Source organism: Ipomoea nil, unplaced genomic scaffold, assembly GCF_001879475.1.
Source record: "Ipomoea nil cultivar Tokyo-kokei standard unplaced genomic scaffold, Asagao_1.1 scaffold1043, whole genome shotgun sequence".
In the NCBI taxonomy this organism is placed as follows: Eukaryota; Viridiplantae; Streptophyta; class Magnoliopsida; order Solanales; family Convolvulaceae; genus Ipomoea; species Ipomoea nil.
This window is the reverse complement of record NW_017617471.1, coordinates 6,391,073-6,416,695: the sequence shown is the minus strand read 5'-3', so window position 1 is coordinate 6,416,695 and position 25,623 is coordinate 6,391,073. Positions and strand designations below refer to the sequence as shown.

Below are 25,623 nucleotides of genomic sequence, written 5' to 3'. Positions count from 1 at the left end.
ATTGGCCAAGATAGCAAGATGACAGGGCATTAACGTCACTGAATAGGTCAGCCTCCAAAAATTTTCATCATACCAAGCCTCTAGCTAGTCAGTCCATATTGTTTAGTCAAGAAAGTTGGGAAAAAAAAACAAAACTTTCTTGGCTGCTACGAAAACTCACCGCCAGCCTTGTATAAATGATGAGGCCAAGAACCCAGAACAGAGACACACAGAATTGAAGTAGCAAAAGTTGAGATCCAGATAGAAAGATATATAATGGCAGAAGTGAAGGTCCTAGGTCACTGGGCAAGCCCTTTTAGCGCAGCTGTTGAGATTGCTCTCAAACTCAAAGGAGTTGAATATGAATTCATACAACAAGATCTGTTCAACAAGAGCCCCTTGCTTCTCAAATCCAACCCAGTCCACAAGAAAATCCCTGTGCTCTTGCACAACGGAAACCCACTACCTGAGTCTCTCGTCATCGTCGAGTATATCGACGACACCTTTCCGGGCACTCCCATTTTGCCCAAAGATCCTTACGAGAAAGCCTTGGCTCGTTTCTGGGCTAAGTTCATAGACGACAAGGTAAATCTACTAAACTATATATTTTTATTTAATCCGTTTCAAGATTTAACTTCTCAATTTTCGATCTGCAGTTCTTTTCTGCGGCCAGGAAAGCACTATTTATCAGAGGCGAAGAGCAAGAGACGGGAAAAGAGGAAATTTGTGAGGCTCTGAAAATTCTCGACAATGAACTCAAGAACAAGAAGTTCCTTGGAGGGGAGACTTTCGGACTTGCAGATTTAGCCGCCAATTTCATCGCCTTATGGATGGGAGTTTTTGAAGAAGTTATAGGGGTGGAATTGGGCGTGACGGAAGAAAAATTCCCTCATTTATGTCGGTGGAAGCAGGATTTTCTCAACTGTGATGTAATTAAGGAGACCTTTCCTCCAAGAGATAAACTTGTTGCCTTCAACAACAAGAGATTCAACCCAGAAGCGGCAACTGCTACTGAGTAATAAGCAAATGCATTTTGTGTTTTTCTTTTTTTAGTCCGAGACTCAAAGGTGCAATCTGCTTGCGTTAAGTTGTTGAAACACTTCTTAGATTGAGACGTTTGTAAGAGAAGAGTTGTACTATTCTAGTTTTATTTATGTTGTAATAAGGTAATGTTTATGTGTCATCTATGTTGCAACGTGACTCTTGTTTGGTTATTATTAATAAAATAATGAGAGGAGATCATTGGCATTTCTCTCCATTTGTTAAATCTTGACCATAATATATGATCAAATTAATTTCATCTTGACCATCTATGTTTCATTTCATGGATTCCTGCTACGTATATGTTGGTTTGTTGACCTTTAGGACAGTTTACCCTGGATCTAACACTATCGAAAAAGAAGGTAGATTGTTGAAAAATAATAGAGAATGTCCTCACAAAATCACTCGTGTATATTAGAAATGCTTAGCTCTCTACTCAGTGCCCTACAAATGCCTTATATAGCGGTCCGAGTGACTGTTGAGCTCAGCCTATTATTAATACATTTAATGAGCTAATAATGAACAGTAAATACCTTAATTATACCCTAACCATGGCCGGCTCCAGCCCTCTTCCACGACATGCCTCATAATGGCCTTTGATCCTCATTAACTGCACGTTAAAGGCTAATCTCAACAGATTGTTCAAGCTCTTCTCCTTACGACTCCCTTCATCACCCGACCCTAGAATTGTCCCTCTCGGCTCGTCTTGGCTCATTGACCCTCTCGGATCATCTTGACTGGCTCCTTCATTCATCAGGTATTAGACCCTTTCTGACTCGGTCCCGATCTCCCGACTTCCTTAACTCGCCCGCACCATTCTGAACAGCTTCTTTACTCACTTGGTCCCGGGTTCTCCACTCGCTCGGTCTATTCTGAATCTTACACCCGTCCGGCTCCTCTGAATGGCTCTCTTAGTCATCTGCCTAGCAGGATGGCTTCCTCACTCTCCCCGCTCAGGATGGCTCGCTGACTCGTCCGTCCTTCCGAATGAGTCCTGTTGCAGGCGCCTCATCCGAGTTGATGACTCTAGGAAAATCAGCATTTACCATCTTTTGCCTTGGCAATACATATCCCTTCTTCTTCTCAATCGCCTATCGTCCTCGCTTACAGGCCTGCCGAGTTATTCATCCATCCGGTCTCTGGGTGCATATCTCATCAGTATAAATGGTCAAAAATACTTTTTTGGTGCATCAACTAAGATTCTCTTAGAAGGGTCTTACAATCTTGTTATCTAGGAGTATGCCCGTGCTACCTTGAGTTGGAGCAAGTCAACTATGCCTATCGAAGGAGCTTCCAGAACAATCGTCCCTCGCCTGTCAAGTTGCCTTTATTATTTATCGGAAAATCATCCCCGCAATACTCTCTGACTTTGTGGTCATATCTCCACATCATCAATTTGTAATTTCTTTACTACTCTCTCTACATCTCTATAATACTCTTTCGATCACTTTCAAAGGTGGTCTCACCTTCACATTACATTGAATTTTGGCTCAAGTGTCAAATCACACCATGAACCAATTGTGATATGTCATGCCGCACCCTGATCTTTCATATATGTTGTTTCAATACACAAACCATAAAATTTTGTTCGTCTAGACTTTTTAGTAGGTTTCCAGGTTGCCTTGATGACATGGCAACAGTTATGTGTTGACGTGGACTTATTTTTAAGATTCAACACCCACCTCAAGGATTATGTGCTGATGTGGACTGAAGGCCATTCGACTGAGCTCCTCTTGTAAATCACCGGGAAGTTTCGCGGCCTTCCTTCTCTTGGTAGATCTTCATTCTCTGATTCTCTCATACAACCGATATACTAGTGGGTTTGAGAAAGATGATGGTTGGTGCCTTCCCTACGTCAGAGCAAAACCTATTCAAGCTATTCACAAACTTCTTCACGCCTCTCTTTATTTCTCTGTTCTTCTCCAGATTTGTTTTCTCTGTATCACTCTCTCGACTACAGGAGCCCCGGTGAAGGCGTGTGGCGGAGGCCTTTGGTCTCCACTCTCGCCGGCAGCAAGAAGTTGACTTTTTCATATCTTCCTCCTCCGCCTGCTGCCGCCTTTGCTATTGCCGTTGCCACTCACTGCCAAATAAAAAGAAAGCTTTCAAAGTGTGAATATACCAAATCTTAAATATGACTCAAGGAATAGGCGATAGAGCGATACTGTTACTATAAACAAAATGATTGCTTCTTCTACCGAAGATATGAAACTCAAAGAAAACGCAGAAATTTTCATTTTTTTTTGAAAGGGTAGCAATTTTCTGATTGGTTAAACTCAAAACCCCTTTCTTGCTCTTCACCCAAATCCCTTCCTACCCAGAAAGATTAGGATATGCCTTTGGAACTGAAACCTAGTTGAATTGAATTGAATTGAGTTGGTTTTGGAGCTACTGGGTTTCATCCATTTGTGTTGGTTTAGTGTAATGGTGGAGCTACTGGGTTTCGTCCACCGCCGGCCTTCAATTCTTTCCCCTTCGATACTCAATCAGATTATGCCCAACCCTCCTAAAGCTCGAACAATACCTGAGAATTTTTTCATACTCAATTCTTTGCTGGAAGTCGCTGGAGCCTGGAGTTGATCATTTGCCTCTATACGTCGACAAGTCTGCCAGTGGAATGATGGAATGATGAATGGAGAAAGACAGTGCGGAAAAGTAAAAATTTTGGTCAATAAAAAAAGCACCTCCACCTTACCATATTATAACCTGTAACTTGATAGCAACCTGCTAAAAAGTTTAGACGAACAAAATTTTATTGTTTGTGTATTAAAATAGTAGATATGAAAGATCAGGGTGCGACATGACATATCGCAATTGATTCATGGTGCGATTTGACACTTGAGCCTTGAATTTTTTATTAATAAATTTAAGGATCCGTTTAAAAATCCGGAAAATGACTTTGATATATTATTGGAACTTGGAAGGTACAGGTGCATTGGATAAGGGTTGTGCCCGTATTTTAAAGGGTTGTATGGAGAAGTAGTTGAAGAATGGAAGATGATGAGTTCACTCAATACGTCATCAGCATTAAAAAAAAAAAGATAATAAACTAGGCTCCATGCGAGTAATCCAGATTATTTAAGTAGCTTAGTCGTCAAAGAAACTACGAATAACTAATACATGAATCTCGAATGATAGGAATGTCAATTTTAGCCCGCCTTGTTCACATTACTGTTCCATCCTTGTATAAATCCCGCCAATAACCCAGGAAAGAGACACACAGATACCAGTTAACGCAGAATTGAAGAAGTAAAAGTTGTGCGATAATGGCAGAAGTGAAGGTCATAGGTAGTTGGATAAGCCCTTTTAGCGCAAGAGTTGAGGTCGCTCTTAAACTCAAGGGAGTTGAGTATGAATTCATACAAGAAGATCTCTCCAACAAGAGCCCCTTGCTTCTCAAATCCAACCCTGTGCACAAGAAAGTTCCTGTGCTCTTGCACAACGGAAACCCAATAGCTGAGTCTCTTGTCATTCTCGAGTATATCGACGACACCTTTCCGGGCACTCCCATTTTGCCCAAAGATCCTTACGAGAGAGCCTTGGCTCGTTTCTGGGCTAAGTTCATAGACGACAAGGTAAATCTACTATAATTCGTCCATTTGATCTATCTGCTTCAAGATTTAGCTTTTATTTGTGTTTTGGATTTTGCAGGTGTTGCCTGCAACGATGAAAGTACGGTCTACCAAAGGCGAGGAGCTAGAGAAGGTAAAAGAGGAAGTTTGTGAGCTTCTGAAAATTCTGGACAATGAATTGAAGAAGAAGAAGTTCTTGGGAGGGGAGACGATCGGACTTGCAGATATAGCCGGAAATTTCATTGCCTTATGGGCTGGAGTTGTGGAAGAAGTTATGGGGGTGGAATTGGGAGTGACGGAAGAAAAATTCCCTCATTTATGTCGGTGGAAGAAGGATTTCTTGAACAGCGACGTAATCAAGGAGACCTTTGCTCCTAGAGATAAACTTGTTGCCTACTTCACTGAGCGATTCAAGCCGGCGAAAACTTCTGAGTAAGCTTTTGTGTTTTTTTTGTTTTTGTTTTTTTAGAGAAGAGAAGAGTTGTACTGTTTTATTTTTATTTATGTTGTAATAGAGTAATGTCTATGTCTCATCTAGGTTGTAACACTTGTTTGTTTATAGATTATGGAATTTTTAGTTCATAGATTATGGAATTATAGTTCATCGATTATGGAATTTTAGTTCATATGTTGTTGCTGGGAATCAAACTTGATTTTTTTAAAGGGGAGACGCGCGTTTTATTAAAACGACGTCGTTTTTGCATCCGTATGCACGATGCATGGTGCATACGGATGCACAGCATAATTTGCCCTTGAACATATTAAAACAATGCAATTAACATATTTAATGGGTTGCTAAAAGGTAACCGGTTAAATTCAATTAAAAAAAAATAAAAATAAAAATAAAAATTTACAGGAAGTCGAAGCAGTGAAGGCTGTGAAGCTGCATGTTTGCCGGCTTGCTTAATCCATTATTAATCATAACCATCATTTACCTCCTTAATCCATTTCCATTACTTCCACAATTTTGCTTTTGTAAGCCAAGCATCATCATCGTCAAGAACATCTCATCATCGACACATCACCATCCATCTTCTTCAAAATACGTTGCTGCTCATCCGATCTTGCTACCATCGCCGTAACTTCACCATCACCACCAACAGCTGGTCCAACACCATTGCCAAGGTTGCCGGTCAAGGTCGACGGGAAGGAGAGGTCGTCGAGAAACACATCATGCTTCGCCAAAATAGATTGTTCACAGGAGTTGTTGTTGGTTCCGTACGAGGTCCAAACGTCGTCGATCTACTAAACGTCGGAGGGGAAGTTACTACCGCTGGTTTGCCGGGGCTGCTGGAGGGAGTGAAAACAAGAGGAAGTCGCCGGTGGCCTCTGCTCGCCGGAAAAACAGAGGTCGCCGGAAAGAGCCTCGCCACCTGCTGCAGCTGCAATGACTTTTCTGTTTGCTTGTTTCCTTTATTTTATTAAAATTATTTTATTTTTTAAAAATAAATTTAAAAATATTGATTCAAGTGATGTAGCATCTTGTATATAACTTGCTATTATAGGTTAAATGGGTTAATTGCATTGTTTTAATAAGTTCAAGGGTCTAATTGGATGTTCTTTTAGTTTGAGGGTCCAATTGCACTTTACTATATAGTATGAGGGTCTATTTGACCTTTATCCCTTTTATTATATTATATATGAATTGAATAGTTAAATCACTTTCTTAGCTATATGAGTTAGTTAATGTAAACTTTAGTTATTCACTCATTAGATTATGAAGTCGTGCTTTTGTGGTTATAAGTGTTGATTTTAATTTTGTCATATTGGTTGGAGTTATCCCAAAGAGAAGCATGCTTTGTTTGTGGGGAACAAAATCATCGAGCATTCTAGACAATTTATATCCTACACCACGACACGCGTTGCATTGTGCGCCCAGATACAAAACGATGTCGTTTCAATTTTTTTTTTTTTTTTTTTTGAAATTTCGCTACCCAGTGTTTGGCAGTTAATTTTCCTCAAAAAAATCTCATGTTCAAAAATATACATAATGTTATACTAGAATACATATAATTGTATACATGAATGTACATAATTATATAACAAAATACACATACTCTTTTTTTAAAAGATAATACACATAATCTAACATAATACATAATAAACATAAACTTTTAACATAATATACATCAACTCTTAACATAATACACAAAAATTTCCTGATTCGGATGTACATAATTGTATAAAAAAATGTACATAATTGTATACAAAATATACATAATTGTATAAACAAATATACATAATCATGTCAACTTCCTACCGCGCCTCCCAAAACAACATCATTTTGGGAGGCACGGGATGCACAGTGCACTGTGCGCCGTGATGCAGTGTATAACGATTGAGCATTCTAGCTAGTGCTATCACGCAAAAGTGTTGGACAAAATATTAAGAAGCCTAACCAAGGAGAGCTCAATAGTCAAGCAAATATAGATGAAACAGTACAAATTATTTTTTAGTCAGAAAATATAAATAAATAAAGTAATAATAGCCAAGTTTTAGTCAAGAATGCTACACTACTTTCTGGACTGGTAAGAAAATTCACCGGCCTTGTTCACACCTATGTTCCATCCTTATATAAATCAAGCCAATAAACATACCCAGAACAGAGACACACACTGACTGATTAACACAGAATTTATACACCCAGATCGAGATAATGGCAGAAGTGAAGGTTCTTGGCAGTTGGGCAAGCCCTTATAGCGCAAGTGTTGAGATTGCTCTCAAACTGAAGGGAGTTGAATATGAATTCATACAAGAAGATCTATCCAACAAGAGCCCCTTGCTTCTCAAATACAACCCTGTCCACAAGAAAGTTCCTGTCCTCCTGCACAACGGAAACCTACTACCTGAGTCTCTTGTCATCCTCGAGTATATCGACGAGGTCTTTCCGGGCACTCCCATATTGCCTAAAGATCCTTACCAGAGAGCCTTGGCTCGTTTCTGGGCTAAGTTCTTCGACGACAAGGTAAATCTGCTAAACTCTGATCTACTATTTCTATTTAATTTCCCTTAGCTTTTCAATTTTCTGACGTCCATGTTATGTTGCAGTTCTTGCTTGCAGTCAAGAAAGCAGTATTTACCAAAGGCGAGGAGCAAGAGAAGGGAAAAGAGGAAGTTTATGAGCTTCTGAAAATTCTCGACAATGAATTCAAGAACAAGAAGTTTTTCGGAGGAGAGACGATCGGACTTGCAGATTTAGCCGCCAATTTCATCACTTTATGGTTGGGGGTTTTTGAAGAAGTTATAGGGGTGAAATTGGGCGTAACGGAAGAAAAGTTCCCTCATCTATGTCGTTGGAAGGAGGATTTTCTTAACTGTGATGTAATCAAGAACACCTTACCTCCAAGAGATAAACTTGTTGCCTTCAACACCAAGCGATTCAACCCCGCAGCGGCAACTGCTTCTAATTAGTAACAAGACTTGTGCGTACTATTCTAAGTTTTATGTTTCATCTATATTGTAACTCTTGTTTAATTTGGTTATTATTTATAAAATAATATAATTAGAGAACGCCATTCACATCTCTTTCTACTTGTTAAATCTTGACAACACTCAAATTAATTTCATCTTCTCAATCATAGTACTTGTAATCATAATCTAACTTCATAGCGGAAGCATACGATTAAATTAAGCATCTCTAGCCATGGTTGTAATCTCCTATTGCATTGTTTGAAGAACAGTAAGGAATTAAGTTTTGTCTATCACTTGATCTCCTAAGAAACTAGATGGTGTAGTTGTAAGACTGCAACAGAAGTAGTGGGAGGACCATGCTTAAATAGCCTACATGTTATCATTATAGGCTAAGTAATGGAAACTCGTTACTTCCGTTTCAAATCACAATATAATGGCCATAAATGGCTTATTAACTTGCACCATAAATAGTAGTATAATGGAAAGTGTTACATTCTCCCACTTGGTGCAAGTATTAACTCAAAGAAGCAAAAAACATGAACCATAGAGATATTTCCTCTTAATAAGAGTAGTATCCATTTATGATTCCAATGTAACTTGTTCTCTAAGTATCTTTTGTGGTATAAAATTTAATGAATAAACCTTATGTTCATTCTTGATTGTAATTAGTTATCGAAAACTAATTAATGCACAATGGCTAAATTTGGCCTAATAAACTTTCCACAACTTCATTCGTACAATATTAATGAAAAATGTTACAATTTTCCACTTGGTGCAAGTATTGGCACAACCTTTGTTTGAAGATTAAAAAAAAACATGAATTATAGTGGTATGTCCTCTTAAAGTGTGAGAACTACCATCTATGCATCACATGCATTTTGATTCTCAACACAGGTTCTCTATGAATAAACCCTACGTTTATTCTTGGTCCAACCTTAGGGATGTCTCTCAAATAAATATGCGCATAACCATAAGAGAAACCTTCAAAATTACATAGAAGTGACAACATAAATGTACGTACAATATAGTCACATAATATGTTCCATGTACCATGTATGATCCCTACAATTCTTATAAGCATGCCTTGAGTGGGATCCGAAACTATTAGCAAAATGCTAATATATTGCATGACTAACTCATTATCTTTAATATTATCGCTAACATCTAAGTTTTCAGAGTTGACACGTCTGCCACTACTCTCATGAATCTTTAGCCAAAGACAGTAATTAAGTAGTCCATATTCCAACGGCTTAGATAACAAATCTATGAGCCTAAGCCCACAAAATGGAACGTTAAACATACACCTTATAAATAATCTTCAAAACAAAAAAGGAAGTCCACCTTTTATGCCCGAGAGCAATAATGATGATTTATTAATGTAACTTTATGAAACAACAAAAATATCATATCATCATAACAAAAAATCCCCAAGATTCATCTATATGAACCAACATCATGAGTCTTTGCATGCTTTATGTCTCTCAACACTGAATTTTGAGCCTTTTAAATCTTAATTGCTTAGGATCAACTTGATGAAACGAAAGACTCCAACAAATGCTAAAGAATCTAACTCGTGATAGTTCACCATAAACTTAATGCCATTGTTATAATAAAAACTATTAATGTTGTTACAACATTTTCAGAAATATGTTGCACAACAATTTGAACTATTGATTTTATAATAACAAGGCAAGGTGTCTTATCCTTGAAGTGGAGCAATCTTGAAGTGGGACATCTTTAATGATCACTTCCACTAATCAAACGGGGCATCTTATATTATTGACCTTTAAAATGATCACTCCCACTGATCAAACCATTACTCCCACTAATAAATTTATTATGAGTTAATTACCGATTTGGTCCCTCGACTATGAAGGTTCACTACTTTGGTCCTCGACTTTCAAAATTGACCAATTACATCCTCGACTATGCATTTTTTACCCGAAATGGTCCTAACCGTTAGACATTCGTTAACTCGGGACCAAATTGGTAATTTTGCTATAGTCAAGGGACCATTTCGGTCATCACTTGCACTATTTTCTCTAAAAGTTAATTACTGAAATGGTCCCTTGACTATAGCAAAATTTTACCAATTTCGTCCCAAGTTAATGGATGTCTAACAGTTATGACCATTTCGGGTAAAAAAAACATAGTCGGGGACTAAATTGAGAAATTGTGAAAGTCAAGGACCAAAGTGGTGAAATCCTCATAGTCGATGGACCAAATTGGTAATTAATCATTTATTCTTGAGCATAAATGATATACCCACTAATGATTAGCAAATCCAACTAATCTAACAAGTCAGCCCATGTGCTCTACCAAATCCCCTTTCTTCCTCGACTCTCACATCCCCACCGGAAAGCATTCATAATTCTCTCATTCTCAACACACATAACGTACCCTTTGGCAGTAAAAAAACATTAATGGAGTAATTTGGGATACTCTGGAGGACTGTCTTAAGAAGACCCTCTCGGCCAGCCCTAGACAAAAACCGATTCCCCCAATGAAGAATCCTAGCCCGGACTTTCTCCTTAACAAAATCCAAATTCTCCCTCTTTCGCCTCCCCACATACCCTAGCAACCCCAGATAATTGCCCCTAGTAAGCTGTTCATGAATTCTCAAAGTTTCGCAAGCAACCTCCTTATCCTCCCTCTCAACATTTTGCCCAAAGATAATAGCAGATTTCTCTAAATTCACCCGCTGACCACTCGCTTCCCCGTACTCACCCAAAATATCCTTAGTGATACTTTCCTCGAAGTTATTCGCTTTGAAAAAGAATAAACAATCGTCGGCAAAGAACAAATGAGATATTTTAGGAGCCCCCCTCGCAGCACTAACCCCATGCAAAACCCTTCCTCTTGTTTACTTTTCAACATCGCACTCAAACTTTCTGCTATAACGAGAAAAAGGCAAGGCGAAAGAGGGTCGCCTTGCCTTAAACCCCTAGAAGGAATTATGGGCCCCCATTCCTTCCCCTCCACCAACACCCTGTAATCCACAGTCGACACACACTCCCTCATCAAGCTCACCCACCGCCTACTAAAACCCAATCTTTCTATTTTCCTACCTAGAACACCCACCTCCACCCGATCATAAGCCTTATTCATATCGATCTTTAAAGCACCAAAACCCGCTCCACCCCTTTTACAACGATTCATAGCATAGACATACTCATAAGCAATTAAAACATTATCAACAATAGAACGACCCGGGATAAAAGCACTTTGAGCATTAGAAATAACAGAGTCTAGCACCCCGCGAAACCTATTCGCTAAGAGTTTCGCCAAAATGCGGTAAACAACATTACATAATGAAATTAGGCGAAAATCTGACATTAAATCGGGGTTTTTCTTTTTCGGGATTAAAATAATATGGGTAGCATTTATCGACTCATGTAAAAGACTAGTAGCTAGAAAAGTTTTACAAAAGAGAACTACCTCATCTCCCACCACGTTCCAGTAAATAATCATTTCCCTCCTCTGTAGTGAACAAATTCAGGAAATAATCAACCATAATAGCTCATTTGCCATCCTCATCTGTTATGGGCTATCCAATGGAATTCCTCAAAGAGTGGATTTTATTCTTCCTCCTACGAAAGTTAACAGACGTATGAAAAAAACACGTGTTACAGTCCCCCGAGCATACCATAGCTCCTTGGCCCTTTGTCTCCATCGGTCACTTTGAATTGTAATTCAGAGCAGTGGGGAAAGAAAAAAAAATTAAATGACTCTTTTGTCATTGATGATGATGATGATTATTATTCACATTAACATTTTAGTCTTTATATCACTTCTTCCCTTCCAATTTAGCAATAATTTTATTATTCATTACCAAATAATATAATTTAAATTTCTACTTTATTCCCACGTTATTCTTTTTCAACTGAATTACAATTCATTTTCTCTTAATTAATTCTCTCCAACCAAACGGCCTATTAAAAAAGAAATAATGGCATCAAGAAATAATGTCCCTAGCGATTGTTCTAAAAAAAAAAAAAAAAAAAAAAAAAAAAAAAAAATCTAGCGATTCAGTACATATGAGTTCAGTGAATATGTCAACTTGCGGCCTTGTTCACACCTCTGTACTCTGTACAACATTTAATAATAATAATAATAATAATAATAATAATAATAATAATAATAATAATAATAATAATAATAATTACTATTACTAAATGTTACATAATATTATCTTTTATGGATTCAAAATATGATTCTTAAAATCATAAACTAAATTATTATGGCAACGATAAAATAATATGAGTTCAGTAAATACGTCAGCCTGTAGTCTTGTTCACACCTCAATATAACATTTAATAATAATAATAATAATAATAATAATAATAATAATTACTATTATTAAATGTTACATAATATTATCTTTATTACTATAAAAGTTTTGCACAAGCAAATTAAAATGAATTTCAAAATATGATTCTTAAAATCATAATCTAAATTATTATGGCAACGATAAAATAATATGAGTTCAGTGAATATGTCATCTTGTAGCCTTGTTCACACTTATGTACAACATTTAATAATAAAAATAAAAATAATAATAATTATTATTACTTTACTATTTTTAAATGCTACATAATATTATCTTTATTACCATACAAGTTTTGGACAAGCAAATTCAAATGAATTTCAAAATATGATTCTTATTATCATAATCTAAATTATTATGACAACAATAAAATAATATGAATTCAGTGAATACGTTAGTCGGCAACCTTGTTCACACCTCTATACAACATTTAATAATAATAATTATAATAATAATTATTACTATTATTAAATATTACATAAAATTATCTTTATTACCATAAAAGTTTTGGACAACCAAATTCAAATGAATTTCAAAATATGATTCTTAAAATCATAATCTAAATTATTATGGCAACGATAAAATAATATGAGTTCAGTGAATACGTCAACCTGCAGTCTTGCACTACTGGAAATTATGTAATTTCCGACCACCTAAAAGTAATGTTAAATCAAGTCGAAAGCCTTGTTCCGATCACTTTTGGTATCCGGAAAAATATTTATTGCTATTTCCGACCACTTTTTGATCTCAACTTGATTTAAGATCACTTTCAGGTCGGAAATTCTATAATTTCCAGTAGTATTGTTCACACCTCTATACAACATTTAATAATAATAATAATAATAATAATAATAATAATAATAATAATAATAATAATAATAATAATAATAATAATAACCTCCCACCGCTCTGTCGGGCCGGGGTGTGGAGGGCCCTTAGGGTTGGGGTTCAGCCTTTTGGAATAATAATAATAATAATAATAATAATAATAATAATAATAATAATTATTATTATTATTATTATTATTATTATTATTATTATTATTATTATTATTATTAAATGTTACATAATATTATCTTTGGACAAACAAATTCAAATGAATTTCAAAATATGATTCTTAAAATCATAATCTAAATTATTATGGCAACAATAAAATAATATGAGTTCAGTGAATACGTCAGCCTGCAGCCTTGTTCACACCTCTATAGAACATTTAATAAAAATAATAATGATAATAATAATAATAATAATTATTATTATTATTATTATTATTATTATTATTATTATTATTAAATGTTACATAATATTATCTTTGGACAAACAAATTCAAATGAATTTCAAAATATGATTCTTAAAATCATAATCTAAATTATTATGGCAACGATAAAATAATATGAGTTCAGTGAATACGTCAGCCTGCAGCCTTGTTCACACCTCTATAGAACATTTAATAAAAATAATAATGATAATAATAATAATAATAATAATAATTATTATTATTATTATTATTATTATTATTAAATGTTACATAATATTATCTTTGGACAAACAAATTCAAATGAATTTCAAAATATGATTCTTAAAATCATAATCTAAATTATTATGGCAACGATAAAATAATATGAGTTCAGTGAATACGTCAGCCTGCAGCCTTGTTCACACCTCTATAGAACATTTAATAAAAATAATAATGATAATAATAATAATAATAATAATAATAATTATTATTATTATTATTATTATTATTATTATTATTATTATTATTAAATGTTACATAATATTATCTTTGGACAAACAAATTCAAATGAATTTCAAAATATGATTCTTAAAATCATAATCTAAATTATTATGGCAATAATAAAATAATATGAGTTCAGTGAATACGTCAGCCTGCACTATTGTTCACACCTCTATTCCATCCTTATATAAATCAAGCCAATAAACATACCCAGACACACATTGACTGATTAACACAGAATTCATACACCCAGATCGAGATGGCAGTAGTGAAGGTTCTTGGCAGTTGGGCAAGCCCTTTTAGCACAAGAGTTGAGGTTGCTCTCAAACTCAAGGGAGTTGAATATGAATTCATACAAGAAGATCTCTCCAACAAGAGCCCCTTGCTTCTCAAATCCAACCCTGTCCACAAGAAAGTCCCTGTGCTCTTGCACAACGGAAACCCACTACCTGAGTCTCTCGTCATCGTCGAGTATATCGACGACACCTTTCCGGGGACTCCCATTTTGCCCAAAGATCCTTACGAGAGAGCCTTGGCTCGTTTCTGGGCTAATTTCATTGACGATCAGGTAAATCTACTACTATATAGAGTCCTCATCTTCAATTCGTCCATTTAATCTGAGATTTAGCTTTGCTTTTCGATTTTGTGACGTGCATACGTGTGTTTAACTGTTACTGTTGAGCCCAGTTCGTGGCTGCAGTCAAGAAAGCAGCATTTACCAAAGGCGAGGAGCAAGATAAGGGAAAAGAGGAAGTTGGTGAGCTTCTGAAACTTCTGGACAATGAATTGAAGAAGAAGAAGTTCTTGGGAGGGGAGACGATCGGACTTGCAGATATAGCCGGCAATTTCGTTGCTTTATGGTTTGGAGTTTTGGATGAAGTATTGGAGGTGGGAGTGGGCGTGACCGAAGAAAATTTCCCTCATTTATATCGCTGGAAACAGGATTTCCTCAACAGCGATGTAATTAAGGAGACTTTACCTTCTAGAGATAAACTTGTTGCCTTTTTCACCAAGCAATTCAAGCCAGCAGCTGCTACTGCTTCTCAGTAAACATTTGAGCTTAACTCAATAATAATAATTCCTTAAGTAGTATTTGGGAGAAGACTGGGAGAAGTAATTAAGCATTTGTTTTAGATTGAAAAGTTTGTACTGTAAGAGATGTAATAAATTAATGTCATCAATGTCTCATACAGTCATATCTATTGTAACATTTGCTTCTTAATAATTATTAATATAATAAAATAATGAGAGAAGGTCATGGACTTTCTTCTTTCTTTGTTAAATATCCATATGAAGGGGTGTTTCGTTCATGGAATTCAATTTTTTTTGGACAAAAAATTTCTAGAAGTTGAGGAGAATAATTTTTTTGCATAAGAGTGGCATTTTGTTTTTTGTAAGTTTTGAGGAGAAAATATAACATGATTAGACTATTATACTATCATGATAAAAGCTTGGAAAATCAGGTATATTAAACAAGTATACAAGTTTAATCTTTCAAGCTACGGAGTATTATATATAACCAGAAAAGGAATGTAAAAATGTTAAGCCCTATAGCCTGCAAAGGAAAGAAAGATTAGTGCAAAACCTTCATAAAAAATCAGCTTAAGAGGCACAAAAGGCAGATGCTTGAAAATGGAAGCTTGGGTTATTAACTGTCAAGATATTTGAGGAAGATAAGTTACCATGCAAGGAAGTATATGAAAATGAAAGCCTGAGTTATACTTTCAACACACGTGTTTCCTAATTAACAATTCTCAGTAGGATTAGAAGTGTAGTGAACAAGATATTCTTTTTCATTCATTTGGAGAACTAAGAGAAAATAATAATAATAGACAAATTAAATCTTTGTGGATTTCCATTTGGAAGGTTGTAAGTTCGAACCTCAGTGAAGACGTTATTAGCTCTTTGTGTTTCAGTAGGTTGAGAAAGTATATGAACAGATACTACAATGTAATAGAGCTAGTAGCATTCAAAAAAAAAAAAAAAAATCTTTGTGGATTTACATGAACCTACGTCTTATCCTGAAAAGCTATCAACAAACTCTTCAAATAAGCATTTATACATATGAATGCCAAACTCCCGTGCCTTTTGTTCTTCGCATGCCAATAAGGCAATATTTGTTCTTTGCATGCCAATAAGGCAATAAGTACCCCATACTGGCACTAGGCAAGACAACAAACTAACAAAGAAGAAACTATTTTAGCCAAAGCAACATAATGAATACTATTAATGGTAAGAGTGGGAATGATGAGGTGAGGTGGTTTCCTCTTCATGAGGGTTGGTTTGCTTAATACAGATGTTTCCTTTGTCAACCCACATGAGCCGACAGGATATGGTGAGTTCGATCTGAGAGACAGTGAAGGGAACTGGATTGGAGGTTTCAGTTGCAGTTGCAGGGTAAAAGCTGACCATGCAGCTGAGTGGTAATGGGGAGCTATCAACAGTGCTTTTGGATGGGTTTGGGGCAAAGGTATTAAAAAACTGTGGGTACATAGTGATTCTGAGGAAGTTGGGCCGACCAGAGATATTATGAAAGTCTGAAATCTAGCAGTGTTACAAAAATCACATCTAAGCGTCGTTTGGTCACGGCAAAAAAGGTCGGAATCAACCGCCTAGTCGGCTGATCAGCAGTTTTTTTTTTAAATGGTCATTAAAAAACCAAAATTTCTTATTTTAAGCATCAAATAACCAAAATATCCCATTTTACAATATTATTGTTGACTTGTTGAAGTTTCTACTAGTTGAAATGTGTCGAAACTTTGGCAAGGCATAAATAACTTTTGACTCGGTTATCCGTTTTGGACATTTTTTTTGAAATCGCGTATTTTTTCGAGATTTATTCACGCCAAACGGAGAAAGATTTGTTCAGTAAGAATCACGAGCAGTCAACGGCAGGCCAACACTACCGTTAGAATAACGAGAATATTGGAAAAATATATGGAGAAAATATAGGAACTTTGTATTAATAAATATTGCTCGGAAGTTACCCCTCCTCTATGTGAGGAGTCCATTTATACATATTTTGGGCCTAGAGCCCTACGTAAAATAAGAATTCTTGATTGCCTTATATTGGGAATCTTAGTTACATAATGAGACTTAATTCTATTATACTAGAAATAATTAGTCCAAGAGAAAATTGTAATTTTTGTCCCTCCATAATATGCTAATTATCAATGTCACCCCGGTCTAAATTATTAGTGGTGTAAATATTACCCTCAATTTTCTTAAATATAGTCCCTCCCGTAGTGTAAATGTTGCCCCTTATTTTTCAAAATGGTACATATATTGCCCCTCCCATACTGTATGGGAGGGGCAATATATTTACCATTTTGAAAATTTAGGGGCAACATTTAAACCACTAATAATTTAGGGGTGACATTGATAATTGACATATTTTGGAGGGGCATAAATTATAATTTTCTCATTAGTCCAATTCATATTATATTGGGAATAACAGGCCTAATCATTAGCAAACTCTTGGGTTGGCCCGTATCGTGTATCTTTCTTGGACTTTCTTGATCCAGTTGTTTTCTTAGGCCGGTCCATGTTGCCAAGGCTTAGTATACTATCCATCGGTTATTTGAAGAAAAAAAAATGAAATGACCCTTTTGTCAATGATGATGATGATGATGATTATTACACACTAGTATTTTCGCCCGTGCGATGCACGGAATGGATTTGTTGTAATATATTAAGAATATTTGTATCAATATATAATTATTTAAATTAGAACATCACATATTATATAGTGCAATTGAAGATATGGTTTGGATCGTTTATGTGTTTTTATGTTATCATTGCTTGAATTTGAGCAAATAATTTCTCATATTAATAGCTAATGTGTAGATGTATGCATGCGGTGCTATAACTTTGGAGATTTTATTTATCATTGTTCAGTATTTTTTATAAATTAAGCAAATGTGCACGTTCTCTATCAACTCAATTATAAGAGTGACTTGATATTCTAATTCATTTGTATGGAGAATATCATTTTTGTGTAGATATATAGCAATTTTGCCATTTAAAAAAAAAAATAATATCACCGATTGTATTTACACATTATTGAAACCTCTTTGTAGACAACACTGGTAGTAGCAACACAATCTTGTCCATCTTCGTATAGAGCTAACACTTTCCGTCCATCAGGATAAGTGACTCAGGTGAAATATATAATGGTAGAATATTAGTCAATTAGTGATTCTTTTATATTTCAGTCAATTAGTAATATCAGATTCATTTTCAGCCAATTATTCTTTTTTATTTTCAGTCAATTAGAAATTAGATACAGTGATATTTTTACCTAATTTTCATTCCATTTTTAATTGATGATGTAGAATATTTTTATTGAAATATTTCCATCTAATTTTTAATTTCCGTTCCATTTTTAATTAAAATGCAATGATCTGACAATTTCTTTTTTCATTTTAGTCAATATGAATCATTTTTTTATTCGCAGTCAATTATTAATATTCATTTTTTATAATAATAATAATAATAATAATAATAATAATAATAATAATAATAATAATATAAATTTTCTTTTACAATATTTTCTACTGTGCAACCAAACATTAAAAAGAAAAATGTTTTCTGAATAATAATTCATTTATCCAAAATTATTTTCCTAACTTTCAAACGAACTTTAATATCTATACAATTAATTTTTTAAATGCCATACTAATTATTAGATAATGGCCTTGTTTGATTTTATTAACAAATTTGTTAAAATTTTATCAGATTCGTCATTTTAACATTTTTTTTTATCAAAACACCAAAAATAGTATTTAATAACTCAGCAATTTGCTCCAAACTACTAAAAACTAAAACAACACATATACATTTAGGGTTAATAATTCCCAAACAGCCCTAATAAATAATTTTAAAAAAAAAACTAAAAATAACAAACCATTAAGCTAAGACTTTTTAAATAAGAGCATTTTGACTTTCCAATACTTGCCCACGTTGATAGGCAAACAATTATGTTTGGAAGGGGATCAAAGCATTGCTCCTCTGGAGCTCAAGAGCTTCTCTTTCTAAACATTTTCGATGTGGGATCAAAATGATCCACATCATTTACAAAGGGGAGCTCCCGTCCCTCCCGAAGTTAACGAGAATTAGTCAAGTGGACTTGGACGGTTAAACAGATGGAGAAAGTTAAGTCCAATTTGACTTGTTTATCAGGTTTAAAAAAAAAAATTATTATATTATTATTTTAATTAATTAATTCATAATAAATAATATTTTTAATTTTTAATAATAAAAAACATATGTTTTAAAAAATAAAATAAGAAGTTAAATCGATACGGTATGTGCGGATAGCCCGTGGCTGTTTTTTATTATTATTATTATTATTATATTATTATTTTAATTAATTAATTAATTCATAATAAATAATATTTTTAATTTTTAATAATAAAAAACATATATTTTAAAAAATAAAATAAGAATGATACGTGTCAACACCGTATCAATTTAACATGATAAACAAGTCAAATTGGACTTAGTTGAATTATTTTACCAATTTAAAATATTTAAATGGAGTTTTACACTTAGGGAATCCAATTGTATTATCCACTTGACTTAAAGGAGTCAATTTGACACTTTTTTAAAAATAAAAAGATAAATTATGGCATAGATTGTGTCGTTTTGGACTTGAGTCCACCTTACAAGGTGAACCTGGTCCATGGCATAACAATAGTCAAGAAAGGTGGCTGATAAGAAAATTCAGAGGCCAGCCCGTAAATGAAGCCAATAACCCAGAAAAGAACCACAAACACACACTGATTCAGAGATGGCAGAAGTGAAGGTTCTAGGTAGTTGGTCAAGCCCTTTCACTGCAAGGGTTAAGGTTGCTCTCAAACTGAAGGGCGTTGAATATGAATTCATAGAAGAAGATCTCTCCAACAAGAGCCCCTTGCTTCTCAAATCCAACCCTGTCCACAACCAAATCCCTGTGCTCTTGCACAACGGAAACCCAATCGCTGAGTCTCTTGTCATTCTCGAGTATATCGACGACACCTTTCCGGGCACTCCCATTTTGCCCAAACATCCTTACGAGAGAGCCGTGGCTCGTTTCTGGGCTAAGTTCTTCGACGAAAAGGTATGTTTAGTCCTCGTTTTCGTCCATTTGATCTGCTTCAAGATTTAGCTAGCCTTTCGATTGATGATTTTGTGACGCGCAGTTCTCGCCTGCAGCGAGGAAAGTACGATATACCAAAGGCGAGGAGCAAGAGAAGGCAAAAGAGGAAGTTCGTGAGCTTCTTAAAGTTGTGGATAATGAATTGAAGAAGAAGAAGTTCTTGGGAGGGGAGACGATCGGACTTGCAGATATAGCCGGCAATTTCGTTGCTTTATGGGTTGGAGTGTTGGCAGAAGTTTTAGGGGTGGAACTGGGGATGACGGAACAAAAATTCCCTAATTTATGTCGGTGGATGGAGGATTTTCTCAACTGCAACGTAATCAAGGAGACCTTTCCTCCCAGAGATAAACTTGTTGCGCACTACAATAAGAGATTCAAGTCAGCAGCTGCAAGTGCTTCAGAGTAAAGCTTCTTCTTTTTTTTTTTTTTAATTGAAAAGTTTGTATAAGAGAAGACTAGTACTATTCTAGTTTTATTTCAGCTATAATAAAGTTATGTCTCTTATGTCTATGTCTCATTTCTGTTGTAACACTAGTTTGGCATCATCAACTTTTGTCAAATTTGAAAGCTTTCAAATTTTAAAAGAAAAAGAAATCCACATATGATTAAAGTGGGAAACTCGTGGGACTTTGTCTAATAGTATAATATATCTACTTGAGTTTGAGGAGCTACTAGCTTTGGTCCTCAATTTACAAATCTATCACAATAAGTCATATAAATTTTTTAAAGCTAGCACTAAATAGTTCTCTGAGTTTGAGAAACTACCATCTTTGGTGTTCAACTTACAAATTTATCACAATAAGTCCTCCAACTTATCTAAAACTACCACTAATGTTCCTCCATTGTGTGTGTGTAATTTTGCAACAGTTTATTACATTTCATTGATTCCTCATAGAGTTGTCAAAACCGGCCAGAGGAGAGCCAAAATAGCCTGCTCTTTGGCGAGTCTAACTTTTACTAGTCCGCGAACTTTCCTCTCTATTTGTTAAATCTCGAAATTGACAATCACGGACTCAATGGCTAAGCAAATAAGGACAGGGTCAAATGTTGAAGTTCAAATCTTATCTTTTTTTTTTTTTTTTAATATTGTCTACTGAATCAGTGAGTTAAGTCCGTGCAAAACTTCTACTAGTAATTCTATTATATTATGTATGAATAGTTAAATCACTTTCTTAACTATATATGAGTTAGTTAATGTAAACTTTTAACTATTCAGTCATTAAACTATGATTTTAGTCCCTAAGAAGCCATTAAGTCATCTATAGAATTTTAGGCCCGGGAATCCTAACAAAGGCAAAAATAGAATGGGCAATATTGTAATTTTGACACATTCTTTGCATTGAGTAAAAGATTCATTCAGCATTTTAGACAACGAATTCTTTCTCCTTGGTTTGAGCCGGACTTTCTTATGATCATTATCTGATATGATCAATGTAATATTTGTTCATACATACTTTCTCAACCTACTGAATCACAAAAAAAATCAATGCTTGATGCTTCACACTAAGGTTACATCTATGCCACTCGATCACAAGACATTTGGCTAAACATATAAGCTTTGTTACTCATTTCAACAATATTAGCCTTAACGAACAGATTTTTCTAGAAGAGATAGCCTTATCTTTGAGATGATTGGCCTCTTCAGTTTTCAAGTGATTTATGAGCTCTTCAATTGCTCAGTAATGTTTCAGAAATCCAATCAAGATTCGGGTGATTTATGAATTAAGGAGTGTTTGGTTGGATGTAATTAATTGAATTGCAATTCAATGAAGGCTTCAATTACAGTGTTTGGTTGGAGGGGATTACAATTCAATGCTTTTTGGAAAGGAAAAAGTGTAAGAAATGACAAAAATACCCTTGTTGATTGTTATTATTATTATTATACAAGGACATTTTGCTTTATACCACTTTTTTCTTCCCATCCCCCATAATTCTATTCTTTCCTACTAAACAATATAATTTGAATTTCTATATTATTCTTTTCCCACCGAATTACAATTCATTTCCTTCTTAATTCTTTCCTCTAACCAAACACCCCATAAAATGTTAGCTACTTAGCTTGTAATAACTCACTCATTAGCATACCTTCGACCATTATTTTGTAACTAGATTTTTTTACAAATGCGCTTACTCTATGATAGATTTTGAGTTTACCATTTTGAAATTTGCGTGGGGATCCGTAAAACGAATCGAATTAAGATAAAAATGTAATACTTATACTGAAAAAATATAATATTAATCATAAATAAAGTGTTTTTTTTTTTGAAAGCAAATAAAGTGTTGTTATTTATAATGAAAAGAATAATACTTTTGAAAAAAAATTAATATTTTTAAATTTAAATAATGAAAAATTTCACTTTTCATCCTTAAATTATTAGGTAATTGTAGAATTTATTTCTAAGGGCTCGTTTGGTTCGCGGAAAATATTTTAAGGGAAGTGGAACTGAAATTCAATGGAAAAATAATTATTAGGAAGATGAATTTCATTGTTTGGTTGGTGGAAAAAGAATTACTGGGAATACTAATATAATTCTATTGTTTGGTTGAATTTGGAATTGTAAGGAATAATGAGTATAAAGACTTATATGTCCCTACAAATTAATAAAAGTAATATAATTTTAAAAAAAAACAAGGGTAAAATAGGCAATCTATGCACTTTTTCTTCCCATCTTCCACACATTTGAGGAATTCATTTTCCCTATGAACCAAACACAAGAAAACAATATTTTCCTTCACTTTTTAAGGAAAATGTTTTCCATGATCATACTCACTTTTCGTCCATAAGTTATCATTAATGTTGCACTTTTCGTCCCTATACTAATAAAACATTAGGGACGAAATTTACAATTTTAGTATAACTCATGGACTACCAATAATAACTTAAAGATAAAAAGTGAATATGACCAACACTCAATGACAAATTCTACAATTATTTTATAACTTAAGGACAAAAAGTATTATTTTCTCAACAACATCTTAACTAAATCCCCTATTATAATAGCATTAAACGCAGTTTATGTAAAAAAAATTTTTTTTTAAAAAAAAGAGTTAATTCCAGCAATAGTCCTCCGACTATTGTGATTTTCTAAATTTGGTCCTCGTCTTTTAATTTGGACAAAATAAACCCTTGACTATTAGAATTGTTCCACCATTGGTCCTTCCGTTAACCTAGAGTTAGATAGATGTTAAGTTAAGGGGTAAAATGGTCATTTCCTCTACTGAGTTTCTTCTTCTTGAGGTTGGTTGAATATACACAGATCATACCACAAATTAAGTACTCCGTATATCATAATTTCTACATTTTTAACAATTCAATTCTTAAAGTCAAATTCTCAATAACAAATTAACAATCCAAAAAATCAAAATTCACAGTCACTGCACCGACTTTCAAATGTCGTAGATTTCAGTCGAAGAATCAAGGAGCCTTCACGATGTAGAATCAGTGAATAAACTCAATGAATAAGATAGATTCGCATTCGTAAGGGAGGGCGAGAGGCGTCGGCATCGTCGGTTTCTAACTTCGGCGTCCGTTTTCGTCTTCTTTGCAGATTCGCAGGGGAGGGGGAGGCGTCGGCGGCTTGTACCTTCGTCGTCCGTTGTCGTCCTCTTTGCAGATTCGTAGGGGAGGGGTCGGCATCATCGGCTTGTAGCTTCGTCATCCGTTGTCGTCTTTTTTTTTTTTTTTTTTTTTCAGATACGCAGGGAAGGGGGGAAGCGACGGCGACGGCGTCATTGTCTTGTAGCTTCGTCGCCCGTTGTCGTCCTCTTTGCAGATTCGCAGGTGAGGGGTCGACACCGGCGTCGTCGGCTTGTAGCTTCGTCGTCCGTTGCTGTCTTCTTTGCAGATCCGCAGGGGAGGGCGCCGGCGTCGTCAATTCGTCGGCCTTGGGCTTGGCTTCGTTGTTGACTATTGGATTTGACAGAGCTTGGAGGAGCAACAGATCATAGATACATAGATATAATAGGAAAATTAATTAGGAATTTAAGAATTTTAGTTCTATCCTTTTTTTTTTTTTTTATAGGAGAGAAATCTAAAACACCATTAATTCATAGTTTCAATAAGTCCCAACATTAACCTGGAATAGAATGTGCAGAAGAATATGATAATCAAGAAGAGGAAGAAAAATATGGGATTGAAATTCCAAAATGCCTAACATAAATATTACTACCAAAAAAAAAAAATTATGTAAGCAGTCCTAGACCACTGAAAATACACAAAAAGCTGATGAGTCTTCATCGACGCTACCAAATCTAAGCTGCCTTTGCCTATTGAGTTAACTCATCGGAAGAAGAAACCCAACAAAAGAAATGACCTTTTTACCCCTTAACTTAACGTCTATCTAACTCTAAGTTAACGGAAGGACCAATGGTGGAACAATTCTAATAGTCAAGGGTTTATTTTGTCCAAAATTAAAAGACGATGACCAAATTTGGAAAATCACAATAGTCGGAGGACTATTGCTGGAATTAACTCAAAAAAAAAAAAAAACTTAATCCTTTACTTTTTTATGTTGTTTAAATTTTAAAAAATTAATAATTTATACCTCTCCATAATATGCTAATTATCAATGTCATTCTTTAATTATTAGTGATACTAATAATTCAAAAATAACATTAATAATTGATCTATTATAGATGGATATAAATTACTAACAATCTCCTATGGCTCTGTTTGGCAAACCTAGCTGAAAAGCTATAAGCTAGGAGCTGAAAACTGAAGAGTTGTTAAGCTAGCTGTTATGATTGAAAATGTTTGGTAAAATTAACTTTTTGATAAGCCGATAAATATAAAAAGACTAAAAAGAACATCAACATAAAATTTAAATTAGTTTGTTTACATATTAAAATTTAACATTTTGTATTTTTAAAAAATTAACATTTTGAAATAAAACTATTAGCATAATCATGATTTAGCATCTCATAATGAAGTAACAATATTTTTGCAAATCTCATAATAATAATAATAATAATAATAATAATAATAATAATAATAATAATAATAATAATAATTGCAGTGAAAGTTGCAGATAAATTAAGGAAAGAGAAAAAATATTTTAATTGGAAAGATAAATTATGTCATTTCTTTAAATTAATAAGGATAAAAAAAAAAAGTTAGGAAGTTAGGAGCTTATTTTGAAACGTTATCTTAAGTAGCGTTTCAAAATAAACTCTTATTTTAAACTAGGAGCTTATTTTGAAAACATTACCAAACAGAGTTTATAGCTTATTAGTAGCTTAAAATAAGCTACAAGTCCTAAATAAGCTTTGCCAAACGAAGCGTATGTGTATGACAGCGTATCAACGTAGGACCTAGTTGGACTAAGTAGAGGGTGATGAGATCAGTGAATACATCAGCTTCAAAAAAATTGCATCACGTTACCACCAGTCGAAGGATCTAGCGAATGCTACAGCCTTG

General features: G+C 34.5%; 4 protein-coding genes across 8 annotated transcripts; all 4 read left to right on the top strand.

The window, feature by feature from the left end:
* The first annotated feature begins 181 nt into the window (after positions 1 to 181).
* On the top strand, positions 182 to 1,246 carry LOC109181599 (probable glutathione S-transferase). Of its 2 annotated transcripts, XR_002054232.1 has the most exons (3): positions 182 to 564; positions 636 to 1,069; positions 1,111 to 1,246. XR_002054232.1 is itself a non-coding variant. In XM_019331449.1 (2 exons), exons 1-2 carry the CDS (start codon positions 256 to 258, stop codon positions 996 to 998), a joined length of 672 nt encoding a protein of 223 aa, XP_019186994.1. In that variant the 5' UTR covers positions 182 to 255; the 3' UTR covers positions 999 to 1,246. The 2 variants fall into 2 exon arrangements, 1 of the variants encoding a protein (XP_019186994.1); XM_019331449.1 differs by having other exon boundaries at positions 636 to 1,246.
* A 3,040-nt stretch (positions 1,247 to 4,286) lies between these two features.
* On the top strand, positions 4,287 to 5,045 carry LOC109181607 (probable glutathione S-transferase). The gene is made up of 2 exons (XM_019331460.1): positions 4,287 to 4,595; positions 4,672 to 5,045. Exons 1-2 carry the CDS (start codon positions 4,287 to 4,289, stop codon positions 5,026 to 5,028), a joined length of 666 nt encoding a protein of 221 aa, XP_019187005.1. The 3' UTR covers positions 5,029 to 5,045.
* Positions 5,046 to 5,742: 697 nt separating this feature from the next.
* LOC109181604 (probable glutathione S-transferase) lies at positions 5,743 to 20,783 on the top strand. 4 transcript variants are annotated; one of them, XM_019331455.1, is made up of 3 exons: positions 5,743 to 5,747; positions 7,246 to 7,557; positions 7,641 to 8,070. In XM_019331455.1, exons 2-3 carry the CDS (start codon positions 7,249 to 7,251, stop codon positions 8,001 to 8,003), a joined length of 672 nt encoding a protein of 223 aa, XP_019187000.1. In that variant the 5' UTR covers positions 5,743 to 5,747; positions 7,246 to 7,248; the 3' UTR covers positions 8,004 to 8,070. The 4 variants fall into 4 exon arrangements, with proteins under 4 accessions (XP_019187000.1, XP_019187002.1, XP_019186999.1 ...); XM_019331457.1 differs by lacking the exons at positions 5,743 to 5,747; positions 7,641 to 8,070 and adding an exon at positions 20,251 to 20,783 and having other exon boundaries at positions 7,076 to 7,557; XM_019331454.1 differs by lacking the exon at positions 5,743 to 5,747 and having other exon boundaries at positions 7,078 to 7,557; positions 7,641 to 8,105.
* On the top strand, positions 14,296 to 15,276 carry LOC109181603 (probable glutathione S-transferase). The gene is made up of 3 exons (XM_019331452.1): positions 14,296 to 14,636; positions 14,756 to 15,126; positions 15,191 to 15,276. Exons 1-2 carry the CDS (start codon positions 14,328 to 14,330, stop codon positions 15,116 to 15,118), a joined length of 672 nt encoding a protein of 223 aa, XP_019186997.1. The 5' UTR covers positions 14,296 to 14,327; the 3' UTR covers positions 15,119 to 15,126; positions 15,191 to 15,276.
* Positions 20,784 to 25,623: the final 4,840 nt, after the last annotated feature.

Bases quoted from the DNA above. Each gene is read 5' to 3' on its own strand.
- LOC109181607 (XM_019331460.1), top strand. From the start codon at position 4,287: ATGGCAGAAGTGAAGGTCATAGGTAGTTGGATAAGCCCTTTTAGCGCA. The intron at 4,596-4,671 runs GTAAATCTACTA...TGGATTTTGCAG, and splicing joins CTAAGTTCATAGACGACAAG to GTGTTGCCTGCAACGATGAA.
- LOC109181604 (XM_019331457.1), top strand. From the start codon at position 7,249: ATGGCAGAAGTGAAGGTTCTTGGCAGTTGGGCAAGCCCTTATAGCGCA. The intron at 7,558-20,250 runs GTAAATCTGCTA...TGTGACGCGCAG, and splicing joins CTAAGTTCTTCGACGACAAG to TTCTCGCCTGCAGCGAGGAA.
- LOC109181599 (XM_019331449.1), top strand. From the start codon at position 256: ATGGCAGAAGTGAAGGTCCTAGGTCACTGGGCAAGCCCTTTTAGCGCA. The intron at 565-635 runs GTAAATCTACTA...TTCGATCTGCAG, and splicing joins CTAAGTTCATAGACGACAAG to TTCTTTTCTGCGGCCAGGAA.
- LOC109181603 (XM_019331452.1), top strand. From the start codon at position 14,328: ATGGCAGTAGTGAAGGTTCTTGGCAGTTGGGCAAGCCCTTTTAGCACA. The intron at 14,637-14,755 runs GTAAATCTACTA...TGTTGAGCCCAG, and splicing joins CTAATTTCATTGACGATCAG to TTCGTGGCTGCAGTCAAGAA.